This window comes from Alternaria conjuncta (genome assembly GCF_024043145.1).
Source record: "Alternaria conjuncta strain BMP 0040 chromosome Unknown scaffold_2, whole genome shotgun sequence".
NCBI lineage: Eukaryota > Fungi > Ascomycota > Dothideomycetes > Pleosporales > Pleosporaceae > Alternaria > Alternaria conjuncta.
This window is the reverse complement of record NW_026250091.1, coordinates 1046761-1068465: the sequence shown is the minus strand read 5'-3', so window position 1 is coordinate 1068465 and position 21705 is coordinate 1046761. Positions and strand designations below refer to the sequence as shown.

The window sequence follows — 21705 nt, the reverse complement described above, 5'->3', positions numbered from 1 at the left end:
GTCTATGCCACACCCCGCAAGGCATCACTCAATTCACTGACCATGCTGGGACTGCGCGTTTTACTTGGCACAGCATTTGCTGGCGCTGTCGTTTCGGCAGGATACTTGCCCGAAGTTTCGAGCCACACTGCTTTCCGGTACAATGCGCGTCGACAGGCAACGAACAGCACGTCTCCATCTTTCAACGGTCCGTACAGTACCAGAGGCCGAGATATTGTTGATAGCAATGGCGAAAAGACGACTTGGGCTGGTGTTAACTGGCCAATGAGTGGTATGTATCAAGTTCAGACTCATGCCCCACTGCAAGAAACTGAGATCCTCTGTAGGCGAGACTATGGTTCCTGAAGGACTTGAGTGGGCGTCAGCGGAAGAGATTCTTGATGACATCGCGGGTGTTGGCTTCAACTACATCCGCATGGGCTACGCCATTGAGATGATTGACCAAGTCTACGATCGAAACGGCGTTGACGTGCCACTCGAGGTTGGCCTCATCAACGCCCTGGGCTATGTGAACGGCACCAAAGTAACCAACGATATCATCGAGAAGAACCCTGGTTGGACAGCTCAGACCACTCGATTCGAGATCTGGAGCGACATCGCACGCATCGCTGCTACCAAAGGCATTTTCATCAGCCCAGATGTGCACACAGGCAAAGCGCAGTGGTGCTGCTCACACATCGACGGTACCGCATGGTTCGACGACCTTGAGTTCAACGCAACGCACTGGCGCCGCGGTCTTTCCTATGTTGCCAATTGGGCAAAGGATCACCCAAACGTAGTTAGTATGTCTCTTCGCAACGAGCTGCGCGAATCTTGGAACGTCACGGATCTCTATTACAACTGGGACACCCTCGTCGGCAATATGACCGCTGGCGCTGACGCAATTCACGAGGCCAACCCTGATCTTCTTATCCTCTGGGGAGGTATGCAGTACGGGCAAGATCTGTCAGCACTCACTAGCGGCAAGAACATTCTCACCGCTCCATGCTACAAGTGCACCGCGATTCGCGACGCCGCGAGGAGGGAGCCAGTGTACTTCAATCTCGACGATCACCCCTGGGCTGATAAGCTTGTCTGGGAACTCCATCTCTACAGCATGAGTGAGGACATCGACACGGGCACCTGCGACATCGTCAAGGCAAACTTCTACCGCAACGGCTTCAATGCTCTGGGCATTGATGCACCAGCCGCCTGCAACATTACGGGTGACTGCCCGAAGGCTGTGCGCGAGACACCAGTCATCCTGAGCGAGTTCGGTAGTGCGCAAGACGAGACACTCTTCAATAACACACTACAAAACTGCTTGAAGGAGTACACCATCGAGAACGACATCAGCTGGATGATGTGGTCTATCGCTGGTTCGTACAGAATCAGATCGGGTGTTCAGGGTTTCCCAGATACGTGGGGTATGACAAACTACAACTGGACTGGTTGGAATTACGAGCGCGGTATTGAGGATTTCTGGAAACCATGGGTTCAAGCAATGAACACAACCAAGATTCGTTAGTTATCCGTATCTACTGACAGCAAGTGCATAGACAATATTACTATCGAAAGACGCATTGAAAACAACCAGTATCTGACATGAACTACCGTCCTTCCCGCCTCCACACACAATTGAATTTATCACCTTTTCTCCAGCCTCGATTCTTGGTTCTCACATGCTGGATTCAGCCAGGAGCGCGAGCAAGAGACAACAGAGAGCGGAGCCGGCTTCGGTGGAACAAGTAGTAGGGCACGGCAGAGGCACCTTATCTAAGGAAAAAACTAAACACCTTAGAGCCTACGTTAACGTAAGGTTACCTACTTTATACATCATGATCTTCATGTAGGCTGCAGGCCTGTTTAGCTTCTTGCTTGTCTAAGGTGGAGGCTCGGGAATCTATGAGTGTGCAGTTTGACAGGTGATTGCGCGCATGATCGCGACTTATTGTTCATTAGAACATCATTATGTTAAGGCGGCATGAATCGAATGCTCATGTCACCTGTTACTAGAATATCGCTCCGAAGCTAAGTGCGCCCAAAACGACACCCATCCACCACTCCAGTTTACGCCTCCTCCCGGCTCCAGCCTCCTTGCTGGAGGTAGTAGCCAAACCGCCAGTTTGCTCACCAGGATTTGCAGCATCAGTGGTACTTGCTTCGAAGCCAGATCTTGGTACAACCATTGTAGTAGGCGCAACACGCACAGTGGCAATGACAGCAGTTCCGTCCGAAAAGACCGAGACCAAAGTGTTACCTTCGGCGTCAGTCGTTAATCCTACAAAGGTAGGGAAGAAGTTGCTCCCGATGTTGGTGCTAAGACCAGCCGTAAGCGTTAACGTCTGTGTTCCATATACAAATTCGCCAATGGCTACTGCTGGCGCTGTTTGTGGTGGAGATATCATGTCCGTATTGCTCGCCATGCCAGAGTCGGGAGTGGTTGCTGGCTGGGCAAGCGCACTATCACCTCCATTATGGTTATCGATGGGCGCTACAGTTTGACCAGGGTTTTCTGTCGCAGGAGATGCGGGTTGAGCTGGCTGCACATTCGATGGTGCGCGCCCAATCTGAGAGACTATCTGCAGTAGGAGACTGTTCTGCTCTATCTGCTGTTGCGCCGATCCTGTAGCACCGGGTTCTTCTCCCATCGTGTTCGAAGCCCTGACTGTGCTCGGTCCTATGATGAGGCCCGGCTGTCCAGCACTGCCCTCGCTTTCTTGTTCGGTCCCCCATACGAGGACGTTGGTCTCGAGGTTGAGGATGGTCGGCCGAGTCGTCGTGACAGTCGTGGCGGTCGGAGTAAGTGTCACGAGGCGATCGGTAGCTGGACCCGTCAGTCCCCAACCTGTGGCAGACGGAAGAACAATCCATTGCAAGCCACCACAACTACCCGGATCGATAGAACAACAGCTGCTGGCGTCGAGAGTACACACTTCGACCTTCACGTCGACCCGATCTACAGAACTCTCGGTAGCAGTGGCATCGGACGGTTCTGTTATCTGCGCCGCGATCGATACGGTCGACTGTTGGGTGGGAGCAATCTCGGTGACGTTGGGTAAGAAAGAGGTCTCTGTTTGCAATTAGCGTGTATGCCCTCAAGTTGGTACGATGTTGGTTGCGCACGAGGGACAGCTGCTGCGGCGTTCGCTAGAAATAATAGCGTCAAGAGCTCTGGCGGAAGGTACATGTCGGTGCGGCGCTCCCTCATGCCGTCAATCTGGCATTGGTAAGGAGACAGCGAGAGCCTCCAGCGCCCTCAGACACTCAGGCCCCTTGCGTCCCGCCATGTTCTCGAAGTGAGTAAGTTCGCGCGCTGTGCCGCAGGGCAAGCCTCATCGTGGCTAGCCGAACGTCGACGAGCACGCCAAGCGCTGCCGGGCGTTGTCACAATCTCCGAAGTCTCATGCACCACGCTGCAACTTTACGACCAACGACAGCGACGGTTCAGCGATCCTCCAAGATTCACATCAGCACTAGGACCCATACCTGCCTTATATGGCGACGCTTCCAGGTGTTGTGCATGCACTATCGCGGCAGTGGCGGTACAAAGAACGCGTTGCAGCTGACCGGCATCTGAGTCCCTCCGCCTCTCCAATGCACAAGCGTCTAGATGCAATTATACCACCAACGAGAAGGATCGAATTCAAGGGAACGCGAAGACGTCCATTCTTTTTTCAGCACGCTCGGATACACTACGCTCTAGAAGCATACGCAATGGCTCACACCCACACATATCCTCGAACATACCTAGGTACCGTATTGTATACCTCCACGACAGACCTCTAATTGTTGATTGCGACCCATGAATCACGATTGATTTCGTATCTCGTGCCCTGTGTGATCCTGTAACCAGGCTGGTATAGCGCATGCATACTCAAGCGCTGCCTCCGTCTCTTCACACACGCAGACGTAGCGACTAACAGCCCAGTCCCGAACGTGCTGTCAGTACGTTTACGCCTTCACTAACCTAATGAAAGTCTAACACCCTAGAGCCTACATTAACGCTAAGTAACCTGCTTTGCAAGTTTCTATCTTTATGTAGTCTGTAGACCTGTTCGGCTTTTATCTTGTATACCAATGTAAGGCCAACAGTCTGGCTTCTAATCTGACGTTTATAAGCCACAATACTGTCTACATTTAATCAGTCTAATTAATTTGACTACTGCGCTGAAATCCGAACCTGCAGATAAGGCTATTTCGTGAGAAGCGCTAAGAGAAGCAACAGGAATAGCTGGAGAGAGAAAGGTACAAGAGCTGCGTAGGCAGTCGACGAGGCGATGAGCCGAACGAGAAGGCAGCGAAGATCCGTGAGAAACAGGACGAAGGTTTTGGGTGACGTTATCTGTGTGGCTGGCCAACAATGGCACCTCCCAGGCAGCACACTTGTTCGTAAGGGTCACATGGGGAAGATTCCCAATGCTCTTCAATCAGTGTGCGTCAACCGCCTGGTCAGTCTTTATTGCAGGCCTCCTGGATTAGGAGACATCAATATCCGAATGACTACGACGTGCAAGTGCGCAACCGATGAGTCACTGCCACTGCGACGAAGGACATCGCCTACATGGATCATAATTTTGGTCATGCTCTTCACTGCCCATCTCTCAATTGCGACATCGTCATACCAATACTCGCTGTTCTTGACCAAACCTTACTAACGAGAAGGCTGAAAAAGGAGCCCCTGACCCAAACAATGATTCATCCAAAGCGCATGACCCTTTGAGCGTCGTAAGCTCCAACCGGCGAGGTACCCACGAGAGCGAATAACCAGAGACATCAGCATAGACATCGGGACAACATGGAGTTATGCTGTAGGCATCCAGCTCAACATCGGAGATTACCCGCTACGTTTTCGCACCTTGATTACACAAACCCAAACGTTCACCGTCGTGTTTTCGGCCCCCACACCTCCACATTGTCACAGCCTCGTAGTGGCGACCGCACATTCAGCTGCCATGACCCTTCCACGATACACACTGCAGGGGCCCTTAGGATCATATACTTAGGCAACTCTGAAGACTCCATTCAAGCCTCAATGTTCTGGCGGTCAGGAACTCATCGGTAAATAATCGTTCACGCGGAGCACGCCGACAGTGGGCGCAGCCAATCAAATCCTGGAGCGGTTTGCACAAGCCACAATCGAGCCGCAGAAAAAGAGGCGGTGCACGTTGAAATTCATGGAGCCCATGCTAGCCAAACAAGGTGATTTCTAAGTCGTCTAGGCAGTTGAAACATTTCGTCAGATAATATAAGAGGGTTCTGGAGGACAGTGGGCTTACTTCTCCAGTCCTTACCTGTACGAATATAAGTGCCTGCAATCCATTGACATTGCAAAACGCATAACTTTCTCCTGAGCATTGTCATTACAATCATTCCATACCTACCAAATCACAGTCATCATCTCAAGGCCTGACTAATCAGCCGCACCAGGCAGCCGACTATGTCATACCTGCACCTAACGCGTACTCGCACCCGCGAGCGCACTCCAGAGTATGAATCTTACTACTCACGTCCTCTCGTTCATCACGACTCCAGCAAACACCGGCGGAGCATCACACTCTCAGATCTCGATGACGAAGATGGCCATGATGACTACCCCTACTCGTCCAACCATAAGCCAGTCAGGTCATCCCGCTCCCTAACAGTACGGGATCAGCCCTCTCAACTCGAGCGCTTCAACGTCTGGACTGACACTCGGCGCCCCCAAAACGATGCGGAAGACGAGAACAGACGCCGTAGCTACGACACACGACGTACGTACGAATACTCCTCAGACCGCGCCGCTTCTTCCGAGCCAGACGACCAAGCTTTCCGCCTCGGCATCAACGCTAAGTTCAGCCGTCCACACTCGTCGCACCATCACCATACTTTCTCGCTTCTCTCACCCTCATGCGATCCTTTCCATCGTAGTGAGAAGTGGTGGGTGGATGAGCGTTGGGAGTCTCGTGAGCGGTCTACCTCACGGGAAAGGACCCGTACACGACGAGATAGCTTCTGGGGCGACTCTCCTTTCGAGGAGAAAGAGAAGGAGACCGAGCAGAAGAAGTGGAGAAGCTATCATAGGGTTGGCGGGAGAGAGGTGGAGAGGGAGAGCGTCAGGCCGTTGAGTGGCTGGAGGAGAAGAAGGATTGTCTTGGGTGACGACTAGGGAGAGCAATTGGGGACACAAGGAGGCGATCGAACCAAAATGTATTTCTGAGTGTTACATCCTTTTCATTATTGTCAGTCTTAGATGGTTTGGGTATACTTTAGGCTTCGCGATACACTGTCTTCGGGGTTTTCTTTTCTGAGTAGCACATGTGACTAGGAGTGCTAACTTATATTCAATTATCAGCTCAATGAGTAATGCGTTGAACTATACATTAGAATGAGAACGTGAGCAAGTGCTGAGTATCATCAAGCAGTTCAACTATCGATTCCTCAAAAGCCGAAACCGAGGTCTCATTTCCCTCCCAATCGCCATGTCTGTGATCCATTGCTCGTATTCCAAACCCCTCGTATCCGTGAAATCCACGTCTTCGTAGTGCCATCTGCGGCCCAACCAACTCTCCTTGTCCTGCTCATATACACTGGACTCGAGTGCGCCCAGCACTTCATCCTCAATTTGCCACTCCGTGCTATGTCCTATGTTTAGATAGCGCAAACGGCCTAGATACCGTTCGTCTATTAAGGTGAAGAGATCAGTCATCGTGAAACTACGTGAGGGATCACCCGTCCGTCCACAAGCGAGGAGAGTCAGTTTGTATAGTGGCTTGGCTTCTTGCCATCGGGCTGGTGAGAAATCTGGTGGCATGTTTCCGAATCGACTGTCGATGTAGTCTAGTGCTATGGTTAGAGAGACGAGGTTTGGTAGCCAGTCTAGTACACTGTTCAATCGGCCTTGTTTGACGGCTGGTAGATCGCGGAGTTCGACGACCGTAAGCGATGCAGATAGGCTGTCAAGTAGGGGTCTGATACCTTGCCTGCGGTCTTTATGTTAGCATCCAATCCTCCAGTGGCAGTCGTACGGTGAACTCGTTGCAATAGAGTCTTGACGTACTGATCTAGACCTGGACTATGGTGAATACTCAGCGAAGAGAAAGTCGGAGGGAAGTTGGCCGGTTGTCGTAGCATATCCCATAGGAATTGACCAGAGACCGATCCAGATAGAGCGAGGTGTTCCAGGTTAGGTGGCCAGCGAATACTGGGACCACCGGGTGTGGCGGAGGGTTCATATCTAGATGAACAGCGAGGCAAGTAAAGCTCGCGTAGATCCCCAAGTTGCCGTATCGTTTGGTTTAAGCTTTGGAAACTGATGCATTCGGATACCCTGGTTTTAGAAGAGCATGTCAGTTTACGATTTGAACAAAGATCGTGTGTCTGGGGTTTACCAACAGGCTCAGGTCGAGAACGCGTAGCCGGGTGCATTTGCTCAGGCTAGCCCAGCAGTTGATTGCAAAGCTAGCTTGAGGTGCTACGAAGACTTCAAGAGATAATCTCGTTCGGCCTAGCAATCTAGCTGTTGTCGATTTGGCGCCTTGATGTACGATGTGGGATAAGTCCAGCGACTTTACTAGACTTGACAATGCTGTGGGCTTGTGATAGGTTAGCATGTATCACCAACTACTCGGAATATCCTTACCTTGATGCGGGCTAGCACAGAAGGACATATCGTTCGTACAAAGAGATCGTACGCACTTCCTGATAGATATGGTGATTCGTATAGTGGTTGAACTGCTATCTATGCATCGAACAGCCAAATTAGTCACAACACGTTTGATGGCCCGTAGCATGGCATTCACATACATCATACCACTGTCTACTGATGTAAGCTCATGTGACCAGGATCCTCAATGCGACACATTACCTATTGACAGCGGAAAAGCGTGCAAGCGCGGTTTGCCTCTCGATCTCGCCCCACGATGCAAAGTACGCCAAGATCTCAAGCAACAGTTCGTTCGGGAGATAGTTGGCATAACTGGAAGAGGAAGTAGACATGATTAGTGTGGCTGCATGTGAGCATGCGTACATGCATTTGGACTCGTGAAGAGGTCATCGCACAAGCGCGTGCGCGCAGAGATGGCGACATGACGCACTAGCGCGACTGGTGTTTTGGGCTATCACCGAGTAACACCGAGACACAGCTCACGCTCAACCCCGCACTCACCAATCAAGACCCTCACACACGCGTTTACGGAAACACCCGCCCCTTAGAGCTGAACTCGGTGCCTAGGATCTGTCGGTCCTACTAAAACCTAAATCCCTATTGACAGGACCCATGGCGGTTAATGTGAAACATGCGACACGCATCACTATATACACACGCGATGAGAACAAAGGTTGTGATTCCCCGCATCTATTCACAAGGACCCATTTCACATTCCTTACTCTGTCTCTCTTTGCATTTCACAGTTTCATAGATCTTTGATACAAAATATAATCCCTACGATACAACGCCCTCCCTTCTTCTTACAACCACACAAGTCTTGGTCCCTCTGTATTACTACACAACTCCATACCTTCATTATCAGCAGCAATGAACACTTTACTCATCGCGTTAGCGACTATAGGACAAGTAGCCGCGGGTCGGCTCCTCGTCGCATCATATGGAAATGACACTACTCCTGGCGCTATCCAGACTCTCGAACTACCACCTAGCACAAACGAAAACACTAGCCAAACGATGAAGGTTACTCATGAGAGCTATGAGTGTGGGAAGTTACCCACATGGCTCGATGCTTCCCTTGGTCGTGAAAGGATAGTGTGTCTAGACGAAGTAGAAATTGGTGCCAACCTTACAATGTTGAGCGTTGGTGCTGATGGCAGCCTCAGCAAGATTTCGAGCAGCCCGGTTTTGGGAGGAGCGGTGTCTTCGATATCCTACAACAACGGAACGGCGCTTGCCCTTGCCCATGTACGTACAACCCTCTCTTTCTAATCCTTGATGAACATGTACTAACAATCCAAATAGTATGGCCCCCAGGCAGCAATCTCACTCTTCACCATCGACGGAAGCAACAAGTTCTCATCCCTACAGAACTTCACCTTCGAGAAGCCTGAACAGATCCACCAGGCTGTCCTCGACCCCACAGGCCAATTCATGATCTTCCCTAGTCTCGGTGCCAATCTAGTCCACGTATATTGTATCGATCCCGCAAGCCACCAGCTCACCGAACACGAGCCACTCAAATCAAAGCCGGAATACGGTCCTCGGCATGCAGTTTTCTGGACAAGCCCCGATTCTAAGACCACATACCTCTTTGTCGTCCACGAGAAAAGCAACAAGATCATCAGCTACAAAGTAGACTACCCTGAGTGCGGCGGCCTGGAATTCACCGAGGTCGACGAGGTCAGCACATATGGCAACACTACGCTCCCGCCAGTGTCATATGCCTCGGAGATGATATTGTCACCCGACAACAAGTTCCTCGTTGCGGCGAATCGTAACGGCACGGTGTTCAAAGTAGACAATCCCGACCCAAAGAACAGCACCCAGGTTCCAAGTGACTCACTTGCAACATTCAAGCCGACAGCGGACGGAAGGTTGTCGTTTGTCCAACTCGCCAAATCAGGCGGATACTACCCTCGCCACTTCAACATGAATAAGGACGGATCCATGATTGCGATTGCGAACCAATTTAGCAAGAACGTTGCTGTCTATAGCCGAAATCTAGAAACGGGAAGGATCGAAGACAGCAAACCGGTGGCTACGGCTGAGGTCCTTGGGTCCGGCGGTTTGATGTTTGTGCAGTGGTTGGAGCAGCAGTAGGTTGGGTGTGAAAGTCTATTAACAGACGACTCATGCGCACGGTTCTGATGATGTATCCCAGAAGGTTGGAATGAAGTCTTGTTATGAGACACTCCAAGAGCATCATCATATCTGCAATGACAATACATGTACATAATTCAATATCACGGAGCATCTGCTGAAGATGCCCACTTTTCCTGCGCGACAGCCCACGCTACAGCGTCCCAAACATCGCTCACGATCTTGCGCGGCTCAGGCGACGGTGTTGTACCCTTCTTGTAGACACCTGTTTCCACTAACACACTAGCCCAATCTGTACCATGCGGACTCTGGTAGTTGTTACCGCCAGCAATGTCACTGGCGGGATTGTCACCGACCATGTACACGCGCTTCAGATGGCCCAGCGGACTACCATAGTTTTGCATCAAATGATGCCGATGCGCTATCAGACGCTTCTCAGCGAACTCGTACGTAGGTCGGTGTGGTTTGCCCATTACGACTTTCTGCAGCTTAACACCTTGTGTCTGTCCGCCAGTTATCGCAGCCCAGATACCCTCGAAAGCTTCGCGAAAGCCGCCCTGACCGAGACGTGGCAGGTGATATTTTGCCGCCCATAGCAGGTCTGGGTTTGAGAAGTATAGTGGGGGCTGTCCATCTTGTTGGTAGCCACGATTCTCCAGAGCTGGATTGCCGTTCTTCTGTGACAAAGTTCCAACGATGCCATGCTCTGATAACAAGACATCCTTGATGATCTGCGCGTCCAACCCCCAGTCTCGAGGATCGTTGTATACAAAGACTGCATCGATGCGGAGCGATCTAGATGGCGAGTCAACGTCGATAGGGACGGGTAGCGGTCGAGTAAAGGTCTTGTAGTAGGACAGTAGTTGCTGCGAGAATGGCCATACATCCGGGTGAGCAACCATGATATCGCCAGGTATAACTACATTCTTGAAACTATGCAATCTGTTAGAATGCTGTAGCCCCATGTAATGTCGTTCCGTCATACCCGTATGCCTCAGCGACCTTCCTGCATTTATCCTCCACACCACCCACCACCATGACCGTCTTGTCCTTGAGGTCGTCCATGTCGGCGAAGGGGGTATGGCTTTGAACGAACATGGATGCATCGATAGACACATCCAGTTTACTGCTCAACTCGGCCACGCGGTCGGATTCATGTTTGCCGCCGCCATTGGTAAGAAGTATGAAGGGAATGCCCTGTGACTGCAGGTAAGAGAGGGCCTTTTGAGCTCGGGGCAGCGGATCTGAACTTCTTAGGAGCACTCCATCGATACTGACAGCCGTCAGCTGCTGTGTTGAGAAGCTGATGGTGCGCATGCCTTACTCGAAAGCGAAAGCAAACTCCGGGGCACGGACCGAGGGAGCAGCGGCCGTCTGGAATGCGCGGCGTAAAGGCAGGCCGTAGCTGCAGCGAGCAAGTAGCCTCATCGCGTACATCGTCATTGGTGGACTGCGGATTGCTCGTGATAATGTGATGTCTTGGACGGTTACCCTGCAGCAGCATGCCCGTCGGGAAATTATTAGTCATCGTCGCGTTACCCACCGTTGCGTCACAACAATCTCAATACCATCTTGATACTACACATGAGCCCTGAGCTTGCATATATTCTATAATTTGGACACCAAGTACCAAATATTTGGTTCGGAACTCAGAGGCAGCTTGTCCGATCCTCATAGCCGACTCCTCTGCGCGCAGGCACGCTGACGTCTAAGGAATGGCAGCGTATACAACTCGGAGCAAACCATCACTCTACCATTCGCTCGATCGACAATGTTACCGCCAATCTTCTCGATTCGGAAGTCATGCATATGTAAGGATTTCGCTTGCCGTCCGGAAGCACCGGAGACATATGACCTTGAGTGCTCGTACACCGGTACCTTTGCATAGCTCATTGAGTCTCTAAATCACGTTTATTATCCACCTCATCACGCTGCTTCTCTTTGAAGACTTTAGATACCCATTAGCTCCTTGACCGAGAGAACATTTGTGACGGTATGCCTGTGTTCGCTCATTCATGGCAACAGGCGAACCTTCAGCAGTGAATATTTCCCACGTGGAAACTCACTTGCTCCTTCCCAACTGACATGACTTGCAACATGCAGGGACTTTCCTACTGAGGAAAATGTACATTGCCATACCAACCAATGTGATGTTTAGATCGACCGACTAGCTGTTGAGGTCGTGAATCGGGCCCACTCTACTGGACACAATAGTCGGCGACTCAGATCACCCCTTGCTTAGAATTCGGCACAGAACCTTGTCGAGACTTTTCTCTGCCGCTTGAATCTCCTTTGTTCTCATTCTTTACAGGTGCAATGGCTTTGGAACAATAGTAAGCAAAGTCACGTGGTATGACATACCATGTCCGAGAACAATAGTAAGCTAACATCGAGGGCCTTACCCTTGTCGGGACCATGCTCTGGACCTTTTGACAACAACAGCCACAAAGGAAGCTTCGTCCTTTCCCATATACTCTTTTCCGTTGTATAAAACGGTGCTCATGGTCCGTAAATTTATTGTTCTTCCAGCCAACAGAACACTATCTACCTACAATTTCAAGCTCTCTACATATCCTTCAATCACCTCAAACCACCCAAGCCAACTCAACTGTCAGCATGGCCCTTCATCGTGGCGTCAAAGGCGGCTGCACCGTCCAACGCATTGCCAAAGGCGGCACCAAAGGCGGCTGCACCATCCAACGCAATGCCAAAGGCGGCGTCAACGGCTGCACCGTCCAACTTGGCGGCGTCAGTGGCGGCTGTACCGTCCAATAGATCACTCTCCTCTCTTCCTCCCTCTCTCGACAGAGACTCGACAGAGAGACACTGCCTGTAGTTGCATCACACCCAACGACTACAGATTGATGCCGTCTCAGCTCATCACCGCTTTCACTTCGATCATCCCTTTTTACACGATAACAAGGGGATTTGTCCAAGTACTTACGCCAATTGACAAGTACGCGGATACAAGTCGCCTCAAAGCCTTGCTATAATGCCGATAAAAAAACATGCGAGAATCTTCCGACATGGCCGATCGACCACAACAACATATGCGGCGATGGGATTGGAGTCTTGTTCTGCTTACGGCGTGGCATCTTCTTTCCTTATAAATTATGTATCTAGTATCTAATGCGTACGCCAGGTTGAGTTCTTGGGGGATGGTTTCTGACTTTGGTCTTTGTATTGAGGGCAGCGATCGTTCAGAGGGAGCTTAATGATATGTACATACTCGTTCGCCACATACATCTTCTATCTGTAAGCACTTGCGACAACTGCGTGTCTCAATGTGTCAGCGTGATCTTTACCGCTGTGTTTGCTTTCGAACGGTATGATATAGTCTCACCGACATGGCGATGGAGAGGCGTTTGTGTATCACAGATATGGACATCTCTCCACTGATTTAGATATTACCAACAGGAGGAGCTTTACAACACGACCACTGGGTAGCGGCAAAAATGTGAACAAAGCATTGACACATCACGCCGCAATAGTTACTATTCGCATGGAACCATCATTCTATTGTTCACGTTAAAAACCGGAGACGACTACCTGTACATACACATCTGAAGTCACTGGGAAACAGCCCAGCAAGCCTGTTCAAGTCAGATAGCCCTTCGCGAAAATCTGCCGCATGATGTGGGTTGAAACAAAGCTACGATACAACAGAGTTTAATGACACGTTCATCACCTTCCTCGTAGGCTCCGTACCGAAGGTTTGTGTGAAACATGGTCTTTCACTGCAGTCGTGGCGCCCTTTGCAAGAGGCTCTCGTGAGACAGGGCTGGTGTAAGGCGATTTCTTAGAAGCGCTGCGTAAAGATGCAGGGGTTATGTTTGGTGAAGCATTATCCTCTGAATCCAGTACCTCAGTGCTCGTTTCTCGATTTGGCGTGCTCGGTCGTTGGGAGCGAAGTGCCTTTCTGCTTGACAGTGGTCGAGTAGGCTTCTTGACCTTCTTCAGTGCACCAGGCCTAGTAACCTTCCTTTGAAAGCTGACGGTTGTGTGTCGGGTAGATTTGACGGTAAATGGCTTCGCCGTCCGGAGATTAGCTGATCTCGTACGTTTATCAAGAGTTCCGGAACTTGATCGCTTTAGAGCGCGGTTTTCGCGGGATGCATTCTGGCGCGACAGCGCATCTGCTTCCCTCTCGACTCGCTCACGAGCAGACTCCAATCGAGCGACAGCATTTTTCGCCTTGGCGCTAGCTGAGTTGCCTGCAAGCATCCTGCGCTTCTTGGGGGAGCTTTGGGTGCTTTCAGAACCAGGCCTTCGAGGACCGAGCAAATCCTGCAGCTTGCGTTTCGTGCCTGTGATGAGCACTGAAGCTATTGACTTCTCTTCAATGGGTTTCTTTGGCTTGGGACCGAGGACCCCACGGCATGATTCAGTGCCACAGCGGCATTCCTGAATGTTCTTTTGGGAAAACGGACTAAGGAAGTCAGAACGGTTCAACATATATGTTATAGGACATGACTTACTCAAAATTGTAATCGTAGGTCAGCTCATCGCCAGTCATGATGCCGCGGGGACCGGCGAACAGCGCCATCCGAGGCTCTCCACCCACAGTCCACTTGATCATCTCGCAGTTGGGTTCACACGAGTGATTAACGAATCGAGCAATAGTCCCACGAGTCGCATCAATGATCATTTTGTTGTCGAAGCTCATGAGATAATAGCACTGCAGAGGATTAGCAGAAATCTGTATGGCAAGACCTTGACAACGTACCTTGTCTTTCTTGTAGACCTGTTTCATGCGTCGCTCGCATTCAGACTGGGTAATGATCTCTCCAGCATATTCTACGATGATCTGGTGTGGCTCGAACGTTCGCATAGCACGAACACCGAACCCTCGGTCTTTTGTATCGAGAACTTCCACACCATAGTCATAACGGTTGCCTTTTGCACGCTTCTTGAGCTCTGCGAATGGCCGATTGTTACATAGGTCCGGAGGCAGTGGACAGTTGGTTTTGTCACATTCATACGCCATGATCCGATTGTGACAGGACTCTCCACAGCCATCTTCTTCATCGCAATAGCATTGGGAGGAGTCTTGCTTGTCGCGTTTCCACAGCGCAGATGCGTCGCCGATGAACCTGTCTGCATGTCGTTAGCATTGTTGACTGAGTGGGATCATAGTGAGGTTACTTTTGTTGAGTTTGACCCAGCCGTCGACCTTAACCTTTCTGGGTAGAGGGCTGTAAGTATCGAATGGCAACTTGAAATCGCGGAATACATGTTTTGGGTCCTCGTTCAATAGACGTTCGCAGGCAAAAATCGGGAGGGGCAAGATTGTGGCCTGCCATGGTTTCTTGGCCCTCTTCTTCGCGCGGTTCTGGCTTTCTGAGAGACGAGGATCAAAGTCGCGATCCTGGCCAACATACAAACCTTGCTTGAGCCAGACTTTCGACTTGGGCTGCGAGAAGATCTTTCCTTCCTGGTCTTGGCTATCTGCATCTCCATCCTCAAGAGCATCGCGAGACCGCTTGAGAGAAGCCGCGGGGGAAGCTGATTGGCCGGATTTGAAGGATGGCTCTGAAGTACTGCGCCGTAAAGTGCTTTTAACGAAAGCCTTTCCCCCTGAGTACATGCTTGCGACGGTGTCGCCGACACCGCTTTTGCGGAGGACCTCCTTGCGAAGGTCCGTCACGCGAGAGGAGGTGCGACGTCGTGCTGCCTGGGCGGCTTCGGCAGCCAGCTGATCCTCGACCTGATCGCTGGCATCAGTCATGTCAGACTTCCGCTTCAGCATCTTCTTTCGCATAGGTGTGGCTTTCTCCTTCCTCGCGAGCTCCTCAAGAGAGCCGTGCACGACATTCTTGTGGTGCTTCTCAAGGTATTTGGTCGGCGTATGAATCGCAGTTCCGGCGAGAATCTGCACGTTGTACGTGGTGACGGACTTGCGCGAGCTCCTAGCAGGGCGGCGGGCCTCGTTGTTGACGGCGTCGGGCGTGGTGGTTTGCGCGGACGCTGAGGTCTCGCCGAGCATTTGGAGGCCCGGAGCCTCCTCGTACACTTCGACAGCTTGTTCGATCTTCGTCATCTCGGACATGACGCTGGCTTCGTCGCCGAGGCTGGTAGGTGGCGTCGAGATGGAAGGCGACGCGCTGGACGTGGCGCGAGCATCGCCCTGCTTGTCAGTTCGCACCGTGATGTTCGAGAGCGTAGAGGATGTTGAAGTTGGGGATAGATCGCGCTCGGCCATGACAGCGGACGGGCAAGGCAGGAGCACGCGTCGTGGTCGTGGTCTTGAGGGGTGAGGCACTGACGCGCGAAGGAGGTGGACGCTTTGGGCGGGTCAACGGCGCTCACGAAGCAACACTGCCAAAGTCTGCGCGCGATAGGCAAAGAGCACGCGAAGAAACGTGTACAACTGTCGGTCCGGTTTAGGAGAGTGTGTGGGCATGCATTGGGAGGCGCATCGAGCCAGAGTTGGGAGATAGATGGACGGATGGACGATTTGGGGAGGTAAACACATGCAGCTAGTCAGTCAGCCGATTAGGCCGTCGTGCCCTGTATATCCAATGTTACCAGCACCACCACTCCTCGCATTCCGTCTTATTACCGGCACGTACGGGCCGGGTCTTCGAAACCGAGCCCGCTGCAATGTTATCATGGAATGTACACATAATCAAGGAAGTCACTCATCAGTGCATGCGAACGATCATATGGTGCCGTGCCTGCACTCGTGTATTGTGAAGAAGCTATTACTTAAGATGGGCTAACCACATGATCACGCTGATCAGAAACAGCGTCTCATGCCACAGTCGCGTCTGCAGCGTCACGTCCTGACCTACTGGCTGGGCCCTGGAATGCCCCAGACCCACTAACATCCTGCATCTCCACCCCGCCGCCCTGTTGCTCTGGCACTAGAGGCGCAGTCCGTTTGTCTTTGCGCGAGCCAAACCTTTGGTCGCCCTCCTCGTACTTTCTCTTGAAATGGAGATAGGTCGGTGGGCGTGGTCGCTGTAATACAGCAACCCAGTTTTTTAACGCGGAGCCCTGCGTGAAGGGCCTATGCCGATCCTTTTTGAGGAACTTGTGTGAGTTCAAATATTCACGTGTCGTTTCGCCCCTACCAACCAGGAACAGATGGTATATGCCAAGACTGAAGGGATATGACCACCCGAGGAGTCCATATATACACATGGCAAAGGGTACACGCCATCGATCGATGGCCTCGCCAAAGGATGCTCCAGTTTGCGCCCGCCAGACTAGTATGTGTGCCAGACTAGCGCCCAGGAGGAAAAGACCTAGCAACGTGGTGGCGCACACGAAGACAAAGAAGTAACGGTAGTTGCGGCGTCCCACGCAATTGTTGAGCCAGACGCAATGGTGATCTTGCGTCTCGATGCAATTGTCACATACACGGCAATGGTGAGCACGTGGAGGTCGCCAGATGTTGCAACTCTTGCAATATTTCGTCGGCACCTCCATAGCTGCATTCGTACCGGTTGCGGAGACCACCATGGTCCACTCAGTGGTGGGCGGACCGAGACTGAGCGGATCGTCATTAGGATTAGGAGGGGGGAATGGATGTAGATTTCGCGGAAGTATCTATACGGCGTTAGTAGTGTTCATGACAAAGGAGGTGCATGACATACGCCCGGATCTGAAGCTGAAGCATGAAGGAAAGAGGAGATGGAGACGAGAAGCAAATATGCAAAGAGGATGGGTATCGATGGAGAAACGTTGGTCCATAGCCAAGGGGCCCTATAGTAATAGTTAGCGTGAGGAACAATAGCAGTGGAGGGGAGTCCACGAACGAGAAGCCGAAAAAAAGACCAGCAGGTAAGATGATGAGGATTGCCGTGGCGACGTTGACTGGACGGTCGCGGGTATTTTGTAATCTACCGCCCCAGCAAAACGCGGTATTGCCAGAGAAGTACTGGTAGTTCCTGCCGAGCTCCCGCTTGACTGCCTCCTTAGTAGCTTCTTTGCGGGCTATTCTGGGTGACGACTCGGCAGAGGTGAGTTTCTCGTGTCCTTGATGGGGTCGTATTTGGGCTGAGCGTCCGTCGCGACTGGACAACATGAAGCTGGAACCGAAAGAGCGGGGCGATTTGCTGGGCGTTGGGAGCTTGCCGGGATCGTGGCCATGAACATTGGAGAGATCCAGGTGCTGAGGCCTGGGTCGCTGCAGGGGAGTGATGCTCTCGCCTCGACTGCGCACTGTTTCTGCGCCCGTGGGCGTGGTGTTGGCTGTGGTGCGGTCGGGCATGTCTCTATCGGTGATGTCGGTGCCGCGCGACGGCGGAGGCTGCGGGTCCAGCTCGTGATGGAGGCCCAGGGTTGGGGCGCCGTGCCGAATTGTTTGCGTAGAGCCTGTACTCTGGCGGTACGGATTGCTGCCCGTTTCGTGTGTAGCGTCGGAATAGAGCGAGCCGTGGCCGAGGAGGGAATTGGGGCGCTGGTTGCGTTGTTGTTGAAGACGCTGCGAGCTCATGGGGCGAAAGAAGCCGTGGGCTGCCAGCGGAACATGGGTTCTACTGGCAGACGTGGTTGGGCGGCTGTGTCCTAGACTGCCGGCGACGCTCATGCCGCCGCCTCGTCGTGCAGGGCTGGCCTGGGACCATCTGTTCTGGCTGCCCGAATTGGCAGTCGCAATCGACGACGGTCGCGAGGGTGGCAGGCCGGGCTCGCCTGCTGGGCCCGTCATGCCCAACACGCGACTGCCAGTCGAGCTGCGCTTCTGTTCGGACGGCGTCGTGGCCATGGTGATGTGGTTGCGGGCGCGATTACACTCTCGGCACGCAGCATGACATCAAAGAGCTGAGGGTGTGGCTGGAGGGAAGTCACGGCTTGTGCAGCGCGTGGTCGCGACGAATACGGGGAGCGCGGATGGGCGAGGATGGCGACCGGCAGGGGAAGGAGCGACTGGAAGTGAGTGAATGGAAGGGCTGCGGCGCCGAAAGGCTAATGGAACGATGGACAAGACGTGTGATTGCGCTGAAAGGGGCGCATAAAGTTGATGCTCGACCCTTCGACGTTGCCCGGCGCACTGCAAGGTCCGCCTGACTGTTTCCGGCATGGCCGTCGCTGTGACGCAGCCGCCAAGCTTGGCGTCCGCGAGATTCAACATCGAACCACTGCTCCGCGCTGCACGCATCCCATAGCTCGCATCCCGTCCACGCCACTCACCCCCCATCATGTCCTCCATCATTGCCCGCTCCGCCTTCCGCGCCGCCCCGCGTGTCCGTCCTACGCCTGCTCTTCGACGATGGGCCAGCGCCGCCGCTGAGGGCGAGAGACAGGCCGGCAAGGACGCCCTCAAGACCGGAGCGAAGCGCGACCCTGAGCTCTATGTAGGATGCGACACGTCAATTGGACAATACAGGGCGCATAGCTGATTCGTCTACAGGTTCTGTTCGCTATCATGAGCGGTGTTTTCGGTCTGGCAGGATGGCACTTCTGTATGTTCCCGGATACATCGATTCTGCCTCGTGCGCCCGTCTTCACATGCTGACAATTGCAAGCCCGCTCTCCTACCAGTGCTTCTTCGGAACGAGCTGTCGCCAAGGCCGCAGGCAGTGAGCCTTGGAAGCAGGATGGTGGTGTAGGCCCATACCAGTACCACCCCGGAGGTGACACCAGCGTCAAGAAGGATGCGCCTTCTGCGCTTAACGTGGTCGTCATTCCCAACGTCACTCTCCCCAAGGTAAGCTGACGCCCTTGATTACCAGCAATCAGACTGTATTGACGAGCGTAGGAACTCCATGACACATACAACAAGTGGGGCAAGGACGGCTACTAGACACGCAAACTGACATCAACTACCCAATTCCAATCAAAACCTCATGGCAGCAGAGTGCGAGATTTTTCCTTCAGTTATGCGTCTGTACATAAGACCTATTGCGCAGATGAAATAAGTTCTCTACAATGTCCTCACACAGATTGGTGCCGCACATGCCGCACAGTTCTGGTCTGCCTAACAACGCGACAGCAAAATCAATGCGGACTTGAATGATAAGAAACCCCTCAAGCACCACGGTGATTTCCGGTAGACTTTTTGTATATATACACGTCCGACTCAAGTAATGCTAGGGAAACCGCTATTCATCCGACTGGAAGGATCAACGTCGTGTCCGTCCTAGATCGAGGTACACATGCTTTTGTTCTTCTAGACTCTCTCCAAATTTGGTCCTTGCGAATGGCACTGTGAACCCCGGGTAGGGGAGCTTGTAGAATGTAGTCTATGGGTATCTATAAGTGCACTGTCAGTCTGGAAGTCCGCCTGCCAACTGCAATCAAGCTGCGCTTGGTAGTCGCTTCCGAATCTCGGCAATCATATCAGTCCTGTTCACCAGTACACCGTCTTTCTCGGGGTCGTTGTCATCTTTGATTCCCAGGACCTTAATCTTGACCTTGCCGTCTTTGAGCTCATCCTCACCAAGGATGACGAGGAGCGGGACACCGGCCACCTCAGCTTGTTTGAATTGCTGAGGGAGTTTCGGCTTCAGTTTGTACGAGAACTCAGCCTTGATGCCTGCAGCCCATAGCTCTTGAGCGACTTGCATACGTTCTGTCAACAGGCCGGTGAAGCCTTTACCACCAAAGGCTGCGACGAAGGCATCGACATCTTTGGCACGCTGTGTCGACTGGCCGCGGGCTTTCATGATGCTAATGATTCGATCGATGCCGAAAGATATGCCAACACAGGGAATAGGCTTGCCACTGAACATGCCCACGAGCCCGTCGTAACGACCACCAGCGGCGACACTTCCTACGCCGATTTCTTGCTGCTGACCTTTTACGCGCGGTGCTGAGCCTTCTGTAACTACCTCGTAGATGAGCCCAGTGTAGTAGTCTAGACCTCTGGCGAGTGAGAGATCGAAAGAGATTCTCTTGCGGGCACCAAAAGCATCGAGGTATGAGAAGAGCTGTTCCATCTCCCGAACACCCTGGCTGACATCTTCCGATTGAGAAAGGGTCTCGTTTGTCTTGAGATAGTCGATGATGTCGTCGCCGCCTTTGCGCTGCACCCATTCACCAATCTTATCCGCGATGTCTGCTGGCAGTCCCTTGGTCTCCATTTCTTGCTTGACCTCTGACCATGGTAGCTGCAGCATGTTAGTAATTGGCAGAGACATGGAGATGTTCAGCTCACCTTGTCTAGTTTGTCCACAGCAGAGCTGATCGGCCTTATCAGTTCTGCCTTGACGCCAGCAGCCTTGAACATGCCGTCTAGAATCTTCCTGTGATTTATCTTGATCGTGTACGAGTCCCACTTGAGCGCATCGAAGACGTCGGTCGCAATCTTGAGTACCTCGGCATCTGGAATCATGGCGTCGTAGGAACCCGCGATATCGAAGTCGCATTGGTAAAACTCTCGCATGCGACCCTTGGTCATGGCTGGTTGGTCGCGGCGGTACACCTTAGCGATTTGGTATCTCTTGAAACTCTGGACGCTAGGGTTCATGGCGAGCCATCGTGCAAGTGGAACGGTGAGATCGTAGCGCAGTGAGCAGAGCTCGCCGCCTTGATCCTGCAGATCGTATATCAACTTTGAGTCTTCTCCATATTTACCGCTGAGGATCTCTTTGAGTTCGAAGACGGGCGTGTCGAGTGTCGTAGCGCCGTGGCGCTTGAAAACTTCCGTTACCGTTTGGAACAGGTTGTCGCGAAGTGCGGCATCCTCGCCAGTCCCTGACATAGTTAGCGAGTCGTTTGGGCGCAATGTGGGCAAAATGTACAGTCGCGTGTGCCCTTTGGCACCTTCAGGTTGAACGATTTGTTCTTGTCTTCTTTGCCCATGTCGTCGTCGAAGCCCAAGGGCGAAGTTTGCGTAGAGAAGCGGCGGCGGGGTGCAAGAATGTAGGTTCGGATAGATGTTCGGCTGACTTTACGGTATGCGAAGGTATATCGGAGGGCGTCCTGGAAGAGCGCGGGGCAGACAAAGTGGGGTGAAATGCGCTGCATGGACCTGGAAAGTGACTCAATCGCCCAAGAGCAAGCGCGCGTGTGCAAAGAATCGTTCTACT

General features: G+C 52.4%; 9 protein-coding genes across 9 annotated transcripts; 3 read left to right on the top strand and 6 right to left on the bottom strand.

Annotated features, from left to right (window-relative positions):
- Positions 1-42: 42 nt before the first annotated feature.
- Positions 43-1507, top strand: J4E85_001471 (uncharacterized protein; the record flags this gene model as incomplete). Its single annotated transcript, XM_051465757.1, has 2 exons — positions 43-271; positions 327-1507. The coding sequence occupies 2 exons, from the start codon at positions 43-45 to the stop codon at positions 1505-1507; spliced, it is 1410 nt and encodes a 469-aa protein (XP_051330314.1).
- A 484-nt stretch (positions 1508-1991) lies between these two features.
- On the bottom strand, positions 1992-3169 carry J4E85_001470 (uncharacterized protein; the record flags this gene model as incomplete). The annotated part of the gene is made up of 2 exons (XM_051465756.1): positions 1992-3052; positions 3106-3169. The coding sequence occupies 2 exons, from the start codon at positions 3167-3169 to the stop codon at positions 1992-1994; spliced, it is 1125 nt and encodes a 374-aa protein (XP_051330313.1).
- A 3219-nt stretch (positions 3170-6388) lies between these two features.
- Positions 6389-7956, bottom strand: J4E85_001469 (uncharacterized protein; the record flags this gene model as incomplete). The annotated part of the gene is made up of 5 exons (XM_051465755.1): positions 6389-6941; positions 7019-7028; positions 7657-7699; positions 7765-7777; positions 7826-7956. 5 exons carry the CDS (start codon positions 7954-7956, stop codon positions 6389-6391), a joined length of 750 nt encoding a protein of 249 aa, XP_051330312.1.
- Positions 7957-8641: 685 nt separating this feature from the next.
- On the top strand, positions 8642-9727 carry J4E85_001468 (uncharacterized protein; the record flags this gene model as incomplete). The annotated part of the gene is made up of 2 exons (XM_051465754.1): positions 8642-8872; positions 8930-9727. 2 exons carry the CDS (start codon positions 8642-8644, stop codon positions 9725-9727), a joined length of 1029 nt encoding a protein of 342 aa, XP_051330311.1.
- A 143-nt stretch (positions 9728-9870) lies between these two features.
- Positions 9871-11170, bottom strand: J4E85_001467 (uncharacterized protein; the record flags this gene model as incomplete). Its single annotated transcript, XM_051465753.1, has 3 exons — positions 9871-10660; positions 10713-11000; positions 11052-11170. 3 exons carry the CDS (start codon positions 11168-11170, stop codon positions 9871-9873), a joined length of 1197 nt encoding a protein of 398 aa, XP_051330310.1.
- Positions 11171-13592: 2422 nt separating this feature from the next.
- Positions 13593-15929, bottom strand: J4E85_001466 (uncharacterized protein; the record flags this gene model as incomplete). Its single annotated transcript, XM_051465752.1, has 5 exons — positions 13593-13678; positions 13789-14156; positions 14206-14405; positions 14454-14824; positions 14873-15929. The coding sequence occupies 5 exons, from the start codon at positions 15927-15929 to the stop codon at positions 13593-13595; spliced, it is 2082 nt and encodes a 693-aa protein (XP_051330309.1).
- Positions 15930-16480: 551 nt separating this feature from the next.
- On the bottom strand, positions 16481-18440 carry J4E85_001465 (uncharacterized protein; the record flags this gene model as incomplete). The annotated part of the gene is made up of 3 exons (XM_051465751.1): positions 16481-16977; positions 16998-17281; positions 17491-18440. The coding sequence occupies 3 exons, from the start codon at positions 18438-18440 to the stop codon at positions 16481-16483; spliced, it is 1731 nt and encodes a 576-aa protein (XP_051330308.1).
- Positions 18441-18873: 433 nt separating this feature from the next.
- Positions 18874-19478, top strand: J4E85_001464 (uncharacterized protein; the record flags this gene model as incomplete). The annotated part of the gene is made up of 4 exons (XM_051465750.1): positions 18874-19029; positions 19086-19137; positions 19201-19382; positions 19434-19478. 4 exons carry the CDS (start codon positions 18874-18876, stop codon positions 19476-19478), a joined length of 435 nt encoding a protein of 144 aa, XP_051330307.1.
- A 493-nt stretch (positions 19479-19971) lies between these two features.
- J4E85_001463 (uncharacterized protein) lies at positions 19972-21643 on the bottom strand (the record flags this gene model as incomplete). Its single annotated transcript, XM_051465749.1, has 3 exons — positions 19972-20784; positions 20832-21370; positions 21418-21643. The coding sequence occupies 3 exons, from the start codon at positions 21641-21643 to the stop codon at positions 19972-19974; spliced, it is 1578 nt and encodes a 525-aa protein (XP_051330306.1).
- Between the last annotated feature and the right edge of the window lie 62 nt (positions 21644-21705).